Source organism: Alternaria incomplexa, assembly GCF_024043165.1.
Source record: "Alternaria incomplexa strain BMP 0042 chromosome Unknown scaffold_6, whole genome shotgun sequence".
NCBI lineage: Eukaryota > Fungi > Ascomycota > Dothideomycetes > Pleosporales > Pleosporaceae > Alternaria > Alternaria incomplexa.
The window spans coordinates 506,637-518,039 of NW_026249855.1; the positions used below are offsets into that span (position 1 = coordinate 506,637).

General features: G+C 52.8%; 3 protein-coding genes across 3 annotated transcripts; 2 read left to right on the forward strand and 1 right to left on the reverse strand.

Moving 5' to 3' along the window:
* Positions 1 to 801: 801 nt before the first annotated feature.
* Positions 802 to 4,170, forward strand: J4E90_004732 (uncharacterized protein; the record flags this gene model as incomplete). Its single annotated transcript, XM_051434295.1, has 2 exons — positions 802 to 809; positions 879 to 4,170. 2 exons carry the CDS (start codon positions 802 to 804, stop codon positions 4,168 to 4,170), a joined length of 3,300 nt encoding a protein of 1,099 aa, XP_051291551.1.
* Positions 4,171 to 6,178: 2,008 nt separating this feature from the next.
* Positions 6,179 to 7,294, forward strand: J4E90_004733 (uncharacterized protein; the record flags this gene model as incomplete). Its single annotated transcript, XM_051434296.1, has 3 exons — positions 6,179 to 6,279; positions 6,333 to 7,098; positions 7,163 to 7,294. 3 exons carry the CDS (start codon positions 6,179 to 6,181, stop codon positions 7,292 to 7,294), a joined length of 999 nt encoding a protein of 332 aa, XP_051291552.1.
* A 377-nt stretch (positions 7,295 to 7,671) lies between these two features.
* Positions 7,672 to 10,565, reverse strand: J4E90_004734 (uncharacterized protein; the record flags this gene model as incomplete). Its single annotated transcript, XM_051434297.1, has 5 exons — positions 7,672 to 7,679; positions 7,730 to 8,209; positions 9,361 to 9,988; positions 10,041 to 10,086; positions 10,135 to 10,565. 5 exons carry the CDS (start codon positions 10,563 to 10,565, stop codon positions 7,672 to 7,674), a joined length of 1,593 nt encoding a protein of 530 aa, XP_051291553.1.
* Positions 10,566 to 11,403: the final 838 nt, after the last annotated feature.

The following is an 11,403-nucleotide window of genomic DNA, read 5'->3' on the forward strand; positions in this document are numbered from 1 at the left end:
CATGGCGAGGCTGATGTCTGGGTCGAAACTTGTCGCCATGCGCAAGTCTCCATGGTCGGGCCTGTTGGACGTGCAGATGCAATGCAGCATGCGCGACAGTCCTCCGTGAGTGCTGGCCAATAAGGAGCATGCCTAGTCGACTAGAAAGGCGCGATGTATAGTGTTGTTGTTGCCTTGACAAATGGGAGTTGATAAGGTAGAGATGGGCAGGATGCAAAGAGATCGCTTTTTCTCAGAAGCATCAGGGCCATGATGGAGGGTTTACTTTTTACCCTCCGCCGGCCGCACATGGCGTTTATAGCGTCGCTGGATTCGACGGCTGGGTAGCAAACGGCCAGGGTGTTCGGCCGGGTGTCAGCTAAGCAGGGGAGGCGGAGGAATGCGTGCCCTCAGCCAATCACGTGGGCGTCTTGGTATCGATAGGCCTGTCCCGCGCGTACCCAGACTCCGGGGAAGTGTCTGAGGCAGCCGTGACTAAACCGCTGCGGGCTGCGTGCATGCGTGCTAAACAGTCACGGCCCAAAAGTATCCACGGCCTCTTTCCCCTCGTGTGCCCACCAGTTCTGTCGCGTCCGTCGCGTCCTCCCAGCTGCGCCCTGCCCGTCTATAAAGACCCGTCGCTCCTCCCCTCGACGTCGCCTGGTTTTCGCAGTCTGCTCGCACATTCTTCGGTATGCCCTCGGCCCCACCAGAATTTCCCTTGGAAACGTGCTAACGGGATGAAAGCTTCAACAGGAACCGCGACATGTCTCTCTCCTAGACTATTCGCGTCCTATGCGGGATGCGCTGCCATCAACACCAATGGCGGGGTTCGGCGACCCAAATACCAATGTCACGCGACAAAGCCATGGTGCGCCGTCGCAACCAACTCCCTCGAGACGATCGCTGCCAGACGGACCGTGCAACTATCGCGACGCGCATATAGGACAGTGTGGATGTGACCAGTTCTGGGACAAGCTGAGCGCCGAGCTGCACGATGAGAGCGCCGACCATCGGCCCAGCAGCGAGCGCTCCACGTGGTGTGTTTGCGGGCACCATGCCTGCTTCCATCTGAGGGCGTCGCGCGCGCCAGAGAGGCAGGCGCTGTCGATGAATCTCCCGCTGCCACCACTGTATGCGACAGGTGAAGAGCCGCGCCAATTGCAGGCAAACGCGCAATGCGACACGAGTGCTGCGATGCGACAGCTGGGGGACAACCTTCTGTCTGAAGGGGGTCAAGCCATATACAATGCGCGCATGCATCAACACTCCAGTCCTAGCCAGCGCCCCCAGCGACAGCCCTCTGAGACCAACTCGTTTGGTCGCTTGCTACAAAGTCAGGACACTCCATCACAAATCAGCACCAGCGGCCTTCCTGGACTTCCTTCCGTGTGCTTGCTATCTCATGAACGCCGCCCAGTAGCTAACAGCGAAGCTAGGTATGGCGGGAATCAGTCGCGCCAGACGGTGGCAGGTCTTGGTCTTTCGATGATGAACTTGGAGAGCATGGCTCAGCTTAACCGTCAGCAGTCGCCTACATCCACTATACCCGATGACATCAACATCGCACATACCCCGCGAAAGCTACCCAACGAGCCCGTCATCTCCCCGGGCAGAGCGAACATCACCAGCCCATCGCGCGGCATCCTCGAGCAGGTATTGGAGTTCAATCGCAACTTCCAGCCCGACGAGCCTGGCGATACCATACCCAACACCTACAACCCCGAGGAATACGTACAGAGCGCTACCGAGGTGGCTACTCCAAGCGTTGGGAATACTCCAGATCTGAGTGCTGCTGATCGGGCTGTACAGGACGGGAAGGACATGATTGACGCAATGAAGCGCATCACCTCGGAAATCCAACAGCAGTCGACTAGCTCACCTGAGCGGCAGACATATGGCACAGTTCCCACCCAGCTCTTGCCGAAGAACGCTACTGCAGGGCCACAGGAACAGCTGCAAACCCTCCTCCAATCGGCTCCACCACAAGGTCTCCAGAAGCTTGTCTCCTACCTTGCCCCTCTCCATAATCTGCTGAACTCGATACCCAATGTAGCCAAAACCATGCAGGAACTTGGTAGCCGCCTAGACTTGCTGGAGAATGGATCTTTCAACTACGTTCAGCCGGAAGATCTTAACAACACCTTGGAGATGTACGAGGGTAGGCTAATCGACGTGGAGCATCGCATGGATGAGCATGAACGCATGCATGAAGCTATGGACGAGCAAAGTAGCACCAGCTCCTTTAGCCGAAGGCGCATCGACAACGCCACCACGTCGTTTGGCTCCAATCACTCTGTTGATTCCAGCACTTCCTCCGCCCTTATCCTCGCGGCCATGGATCGCAAAGATACAGAAATGGAGCTTGATAACATTAAAGAGAGATTGGATGTGCTGGAATCCGCGGCGCCACCCACATCGCTACAGCCTTGGGAAGTTGAGGTTGTCCTACTGCCATGGGGTCCGGACTTGAAAGGCATCTGGTTCTCGCCTGATGAACCCATGCATGACATAGCGAAGACAACAACCCAGAACTCTGAAGAGTGGACCCAAGCTCATACCTTGAAGACTATAAAAAGCCTGCCATTCCTCGGACGAGACTCCGATTCGAGCCCCTACCCTGGTGCTCGCAACTCGGTCAGAGGATCTATACCTAGCCAGGCCGACAACGGGTGGAGTAGCCAGGACATTAGTAATTGGGCTTCGGGATCTACGGATGACTGGTTGTTTCCCAAAGCTTGTGGAAGCAACAACCTAGTCTACAAGCGACTCCAAAGCAGGGGTTTTGTCCGAGATGTTACGTTCAAGGGTTCCAGCGCCAAAGATATTCAAGAAGCCTTGTCACATGCATTTTCTGATGTCTTCGATTACCTGCAGTACGACGACAGCGACGAAAACCCTATGATCTCTGCCTACCCAGGTCTTCGAGCGCCCTACATACCACTTCGAAAAGTACTCAAGGAGTCGCGACTACGTTTTCTTACGCCCGCCGAGATGTCCAGCAGTGCGCTCTGGAATGCTCAGTTTCTCTCAGCCGGTGTCATGATGAGAGTTTCCGGTGGAAAGAAAAGGCTTTACGTCACCGTCCGCGAAGCCTACACCCAGCAAGTCGATCGCAACGAGTTCGTTGTAATGGAACAGTCCTGGCCAGAGCTACGCCAACTACCTCGATATCAACCCGACCAAGACTCGCAGATGGAAGGCAACGACGAACAGTGCCAAGCGCATGTCCCTGAAGCAGATGCGAAAGAAGCATGTTGGCAGTTCGTCGAGACATACGATGCTCCGCCTGCTAGTGTGCATTCGTCTTTCGGGAGCAATCAGTCCGTCCAGCTCTCCATGCGCCCTGCTGGTCGAAATTGGCGACGTTCAATCACTCCCAACTCGATACTGAAGAACAAGCAACCCCAGCCCATCTCTCCACTAAGTGAGAACCATCCGCAACGTCCACTCTACTATCGCAACCGTACGGTATCTGCTTCGGTTGTCGATACCGTCACACCTCGTCAGTCGAAACGTCGCTTCAATCCCTCCATCGTTGAGCAATCCTCCGCCCCGCAGCCAATTTCACGTGCACCTAGCCTACCATCAGCGAGATTGAAGCGACGCCGCGTAACAAACTCTTCCTCCCCACGACCCGAAGAAGCACATGTAGCGATATGGAATGCAACTCCTCGGCAATCACGAGAACCGCCTTCACCCTTCTACTCGTCACAACCTGCACTACCACGATCGAACTCAGACGTCATGAGCAGACCCAGCCAGCGGTCCGTCGCCATAGCAGGTAAATCAACGCCTTTCGCCTACGCAACACCGCACTCAGGACCTTTCCCGGCTGGCCCTGGTTTCAACGCTTACAACAATGGCGGTGATACCGAACCGGACGACGATGACGACGACGCTCACGATAACGATGACGGCGAGAAAAGCTGGCGCGGCGTCACCGATGACGATAATGACCAGGACAATGACAGCGCTTCAAGCTCAGTCCTTGGTGCCGAAACGGGTGCGCAAGAAGGAGCCAGTTTCTCAGGTGATGACAGCGGGCTTGGCAGTGATAACGGAGAGGATAGCGATGCGCCGTCGGAAGACGAAAGGGAAGTGTATGCGCAGCGTCCACATGGTGAAGAGGATGAAGATGAAGATGACGAGGATGTGTTTGACTCTTTGCTTAGTATAATCGAAGCATAGACACGCGGGGTTGATATACGGATGATTTGGATTAGGTCATCATATCATGCAAGAAGAGCAAGGAATCTGGATATCCACCTGAAGCTAGGGGCATTCGAAGAGAAGCACACACGCACATATATCAGCATAGGCGTTCTAAGGCAGGGGGACCCTGTACTATATTGCTTCCATCGTACTTGCAGCGTTTTGTTCTCCTTTTCGGAACCTTGTTCTTTCGGATCCTGGTTAGCAGGGTGTGTCTTTGTATACTACTAAAATTGATCCTTGGGGTATTGGTTATACGGTTAGCATAGTGGTGGTGGTTGTCAACACCTCTTCTCTCTACACTTATGGAGGGTGAGTTGGAAAATGAAAGGTTAACAGTTAGGTCTTCTTGCATCAACTGCTTGTGTGTGAAAATGGTAACATTGATTTATCTTTTATTGGCCATCGCACAAATGACAAGTCAATGAACCAGCTTCTGGCAAGAGTCGAACGACCATACATCTCGCACTATCTCACTCGATGACCGAGTTCCTCCGTCTAGCCTATCAAGACGATGAAGCAACGCCAGCACCGATCGTGAAGCCAAAGGCGTCTTTTAAGACAGCAGTCTCGTCAAGTACACAGAAGCAACCGACCCACAAGCCCTTACCCTCATCACCACCGAAGGCCAGTCTATCCACGGCTGCAACAAGCCTATCGTGAGGAGTCGCGCCGGAAACTATCTCCAACGCACCTGCCGTCATGAATAGCTTCTTGAGTCCAGAGAACAATACACGTATGTGTGGTTGAGGTCCACTTGGCTTGTAAAAACGGTGTTCGTACGTGTACTGTATGCCGATGGAGATAGTGGTAATGACTCTAAGTTGATCGGAAGCCAGCTTCTCTGTGAAAAGCTTAAGTGCTCCCATCGAGTTGAAATGGAAACAATTGGTCTTGAACTGGAGGAGAGCGGTTTCGTGGTAAAGTTGACGGCAGACGCGTGTAACGGTCAGGATTTGATCAACGCCGTCGAGACTACATGCTGCGCCTCGGAAGTCGAACAGATCTTCTGTGGGGATGCCCCGGCTCTGGTAGACACCTAACATGTAGTGTCTCCGAGATTTGGGAAGTTGGAAGTTTCTGAATTGGTGTGCTGTGGCGAGACGAACCCTTAGTTGGAGCCCTGAGCGTACAGATAGTGGATTGCAGTGGACTGTCACGGTGACGGTGTATCCTCCGACAGCATAGCCGAGTATTCTGTTGCGAATCTCGCCAGGAAGACGAAGAAGCGGGGATTGCGTTATATTTCGGGCGGTACTAAGCATGTCAGTGATCAAGGTGGATCTTGTAGTATGGGCCGAGCTCGTTCACTTACATTCGTGATATCTCACCAGGTGGCTCAGCGTTAATCGACGCCATCTTGTCCATATAGCTGCGCGACGCAGGCTGCGGATGCAATGGAGGGTGTGAGAGCTAATCAAATGCGAGGTAACGACGTAAGAAGGAAGGTGCAAACAAACAAAAGCACGTGCAGAGACTGATGCGGTGGGTGCCCAGGTGACCGCGCGTTTGGTTAGCATGGCGTCACCGTCTTCTACTAAATCCATCGAGGAGCATCCACGTACGCGGTTAATACATAAATCACATTGGTATCAAGAGGTCCAAATTTCCTAATTCATACCTAGGTACCGTTATAAGTTCTTGAGTAAAAGAAGCGCTAGACACCTGGCGTATTTATTTGATCTATTTGTAGTATGATATGTATAGATTGTAGAAGATTACCCAGGTAAAGCTTCGTTCGTCTCACAAGGCGTTACCGCGAACGTGCTGCGTACCGATTATGGTGATCCGACTGTGACGTCATGACATGTGAATGTGACAGCTGCATATGCTGGGCAACATCTCAATTCCTCAAGACGTCACTTATGGTAATAGACAAGCGTGCATATCAAACACAACGTGATTTATTTGTATCGAGAGAAACCGTCTTTATTTTTCTACTCCCTACTTTACAATAACCTGATTACATTTACTAGAAATCAACATGCAGTCCGTCCTCCACAAAGTCATTGGCCCTAAAGAGGTTCACCCAGAAAACCTCGAAGGTCGCGTCGCAGTAGTCACTGGCGGTGCTCTTGGAATCGGGTACGACTAGCCTCTTTCTCTATCCTTCTAGATCTTCGCTAACCCGCTTAAAGATATGAAGTCAGCCGCGCACTCGCCCTCGCAGGCGTAAAAGTCATCATGGTGAACCGTAAAGAAGAGCAGGGTGCCGACGCCATCTCAAGCATCAAGAAAGAGAAGGCCGACGCGCAGGTCGAATGGAAACACTGCGACATGGGCAGCCTCAAGGAAGTCAAAGAAGTTTTCTCCGAATTGCGCAACTCGCTCGACCGTCTCGATTTCCTTGTTCTGTCCGCAGGTATCAACACGAACTTTTACGGGGAAGACGCGGACGGTATCGACCGTCACTTCGGAGTGAACTTCCTAGGTCACTTTTACGTATGCAATCAGCTCTGGCCGGTACTCCGAAAGACGGGTAAGATGGGCTCGAAGCCCGCGCCGAGGGTCGTCTTTGAGTCGAGTGAGATGCATCGTACAGCGCCACCCGATGTGCACTTCGCAAGCATGGATGAGATCAACGATAGCTCCATGGACCCCACGCGGTTGTATGGACGCACAAAGCTGGCAATGATTCTGTTTGCGAAGTACGGTCTGCGTGATCGCGTTATCAAGCCCAACGGTGATAACGTATACGCTCTCTCCGTACACCCAGGCGCTGTCAACACGGCTATGCAGCAGCAGTGGAAGGACGCGTACCCTGGTATCACGGGCAAGCTGTTGTCAAATGCCATGCTCTTCGCTGGACGAGACGTGGAGCAGGGGTCGTACAGTGCGCTTTGGTGCTGCACGGCGGATGAGATTGAGGAGAAGAACATGAACGGGTTCTACTTCAACGACCCGGTAAGTTGTCTTTGGCTCTTGGTCAACATTCTACGTCGGACTTCGTAACTGATACGTGATGCAGGGCCAACCAGGCAAAGAGACATCTCAAGCCAGCGATGAGAACCTTGGTGCTGCGCTCTGGGATCTAAGTGAGCGTATCATCAAAGACAAACTGGGCCAAGATGCGCTAGTCGACTGGAGTGCGAAGGAGTAAGACCGTGTTCAGATACAATGTGGGTAGCTTCAACTACGTCTGATCTCGTGCGTAATGTGTAAAAGATTATCATTATGGGCGTGTAGGAAACATATCCTATAAAAGCTTACAACATCCTGAGAATGGTATATGGCATGATAACAATGATTCCACCATCCTAAGGAACATAATGCCAAACCCCGCGTTGAGGAGTCATAACCCGCTGCGACCTTCCAACTTCCCGTGAAGACATAAAATGACGTAGACCTTGACAAGATGGCGACTCTCTAACCGCATCATCATCGAGCAGCTCTGGATGCTCGTCGACGACCATAAACACCGCCTCCCGCAGATCCGTCGCATGCTCCGGAAGATCTTCGTAAACCCATAAGATAGCGTCAATCATCTCGGGATTGGGATGGTAGTATTCCGCTGCTTCCTGAAACCTCTTCGTACATAGCGCCTGTAGGTCGGGTACCAGGTACTTGTCTGCGACTTCCCAGAGTTGGAGGTGTAGCAACATGTGGCGAGGTGTTGGCGTGTGGTAGAGCGCTCGGCCTGAGCCCTTTGGCATGACATGAAGTATCCTCCGTCGTTTCTGGGTAATCTGATCCGGGTGGAGGTCTGGTGATGTTTGAGGCTTCCGTTTCCGCGAGGTAGATGAAGATATAGCGCCAGCGGCTGGTGATGCTTCTCCGTAGAGCAAGCTCGAACTGTCATCAACACTGTAGGGGTCGTGTTGATCGATACTTTCGCAACTAGCGTACGGGTTGCTGCCGTAACTTCTGATCCATGTCAGATCCTTTGTGCGCGCATCAATCTTCCAAAAAGTGGCGTCGTAGTCGCCTTCATGAAGAAACTCAATCATGAGACTGACCATGGCAGGTTCGTCGTCATGAAGCGTTATGGTGCCTTCGGAAGCCTCCTTCCCAAATTCTGTTGCGCGCCGAAAGTATTCAGAGTAGGGAGTAATGATATCTAGATCGACAGTATAGCTATCAGACCCGCAGGCTATAGTGAAGTTGGGCTTCATGGCTCTGGAGTGTAATCGTCTGGTGTAGGGGTTGAGGCTTGGGTAGGTGTGAATGGGCGAAGGTGGATTGGCAGTGATTGTCGGCAAAGTGGATAAACTCGGTTCTTGCTAGAGTGTTCATGTGCGTCAACAGGCGATGACAGACAAATGGAGTATTCACTCTGTCGCTGACCACGTGAGCCGGTTGCCTTAGGGTTTGACGTGAACTCACGATGTGGCCACCTTGGATGAGAAAGGCCGCACATCGTGAGATCGAGTTTGCGATGCGGCACTGAACCAAAAACCTGGAGAATTTTCTAGGTTTTGCAGTTTCTGAGCCCCAACCCCGTGCAAAACGTCTTCCAGCTGCCGATAAGTGACAAGAGGCGTGGTTCTTTCATAGATCATGAGGGGTGGACGTTGGTGGAAAAGAGACGTGTCCAAATACGAGTCTTTGCAAGAAGTCGAACATCCAATGAAGTCGTGTAGACTGGATGTATGCTCGCTGGCTAGAGAAAGAGTGCTTGGGAGCAATGACTTGGTCTTGAATCTTCGCGTGTACCTCGGCCTGATTGGAAGAGATGACTCTAACGCAGGACCTAGGATTCAGCACCCAAGACCGAGAGCCCTGGCAGGGGGAGATCGTATTGACCAGCATAGCGGGCGTACGGCATGCTCCGTGCAGATAGCCTCAACACGCAGCGAGGATGACCTGACAAGGCCGCAGCTGTGGTGTTTCGTGGCAGGTGGCACGGCCCGATCGGCTAGTAACGCGAGCATGTCCGAGAACGAGAAGATGTTCCGAAGGCACGGCGCGACGGGGGCGCAGGGTCGTAAATGCTGTGTAAGACCGTCCGGTGGTAGGCTAGTGACCGGTGAGTAACCCCACCTCCGCTCCATGCAGTAGGCTACAGTCTGCAGCCCTGTCGTGTTCGCTGCTAGGGCTGCAGCTTCGCCACACAGTTGCCACCGTCAGCTTGGGGTCCGGATTACGGTTCCGCCAGACGAATGGCTCAGCTTGAGCGTACTCTTCCAAGACTCCAGCTGAATTTCCGAGCCTTCCCCGTTGTTGGACTTTGCTGCCGCGCCTTTCTAAGCGCAATGACAGCCTTTTTATGCTCCAACTGATTCTTGTTCCGTTCCAGTATTGCTGACTCGTCGGCACCCATATCCAATATGAGTGTAATGAAGTCTACTTGATTGTGTGCGACGGCATGATCTAGCACGGAGGCAGGTTCGGTGTCTTTGGCGTTGATATCGGCGCCGAATACGAGGAGAATGCGAGCTAGATTGACATAGCCACGCTGCGCTGCGAGGTGAAGGGGAGCGCGTTGATGGTCCCCCAAAATGTTTACGAGAGTGGTAGGCTCTGGGTGCTGTTCCAATATCGAATGGATTTCTGCGACGAGGGCGGAGTCATCTTTGCACTGCACCACTCTGCGGTGGAAGACTTTCCAGTCTTCCTCTGGCTTTGAGATGCCGAAGGTTTGTTTAGAGAGAATGCTTTCGTCGTCGTCGGATTGTGTAAGAAGAGCGCTCGAAGAGGACGAGGAGACAGAGAAACGCGGTGGTGATGTCGGATTGGACCCTCTGCGGAGGTGTGCTGGATCTGAGATAGTGTCCGTATTTGAGAACCATCGATCAAGTGAGACGAGGTCATCTTGAGCTGACCGATCCTCTTTGCTGACATACGCTATGGGTTGCTGTCTGAGCGTCAGCATCATCTCTTCTGCTATACATTCCACGTATACTTACTGGTACTGAGCTCTCGGAAACGCGGCGAATATAGGAGCTGACTTCACTACCATCGCGTTAGAAATGTATAAGTCTGAGGGAGAACCGTACGAACAGATATGAGCAGGCTCCGGTGACAAGGACAATATCTCCGAGGTATCGTCGAATGTCATCTACCGCGAATTCGATATCCTTGGCTACTGTGTCCATTCTTCGTTTCACAGAGGCCTTGTCGAGAAAGGTCTCCGCACTTTTGCTTTGAAGTCCCAAATCTGCTATTTTGCGTTTGATCTCTCTAAGACGATCGCGACATAGCGCGATCTTCTCACGCACCAAGATTGACGGCTCGCTATTGCCATCGGGCTCAGCTTGATGGTACTTCGAGTTGAGTAGGCGTACAACTCCATGCAACTCTGTTATTCTTTCGAGGAGTCGGTCGACCAAGTCGTCGATTTCCCGCACCGCTTCGATATAGTTCTTGCATGCTCGGACGAGGGCCAGCCCAACCGTTGCGATGGTAATTATGCTGGAGACCGGCTCGGCCATGGTTACTTGGGTGCCGTGTGTGGTGGCCAGGCCCGCTTTAAAGTGGATCGTTGGAGGAAGTCTGGAGCCAGGTTGTGGTGTTACACAAGGATACCGTTTAATAAGTGTAGGCGAAAGCGCAACGATCGTTACGGATGTGGCATCGATCTCATTTGAAGAAGGCCTCTTGCCAGGCGGCTCAAAGATCAAGAAGGGGCTTAGCAGAACGCGTGCAGCCTGTTCATGACCAAGAATGAGGACGGGTAATGTGAGAGGCACACGTGTGAAGTGAGTTGACGTAAGTGTCAAGTATAAACAGTCAAATGCTCCATGCAAGGGTTGGCATTCGTCCGATGCGTCAACGGGCTGGGGCAACTCCACACGTACCTGGGGAAAGCGGCTGGCGGGGAAAGCTCGACGGCCACACTATTACAGATCAAGTAGGCAGCCGCTTATGTGCCGTCCCTTTCTCACCACACCACATATCGACTAGCCGAGCGGGCTGCGGGGACAGCTCATACGCCGAGGAACTCGTCCTTCGGAAGCTTATTCCGAATGCCTGCGATTTCACGTAAACTGGTTCATAGTCTCGAACGGCGTCTCGAAGGGCAGAACAGACGTCCCCGCGATGGCGCGTCCTAGCTAGGCGATTTCAAAGCATGTTGCTCGGCAGAGGGCTGAGGAGAGAACTAAGTGTCACCAATAAATCCAAGGTTGCAAGGTGATGCAAGGGCTGACCCTAATGCCAATTGCGGCTTGGTGGCGTCTGAAGGCACTTAGCGATGTATGCGTTCATTGGCCAAAGTCTCCCAAGACCCATGTCGCCTGAAAAAGGGCAGCGATGCATGCGAAAAGCATT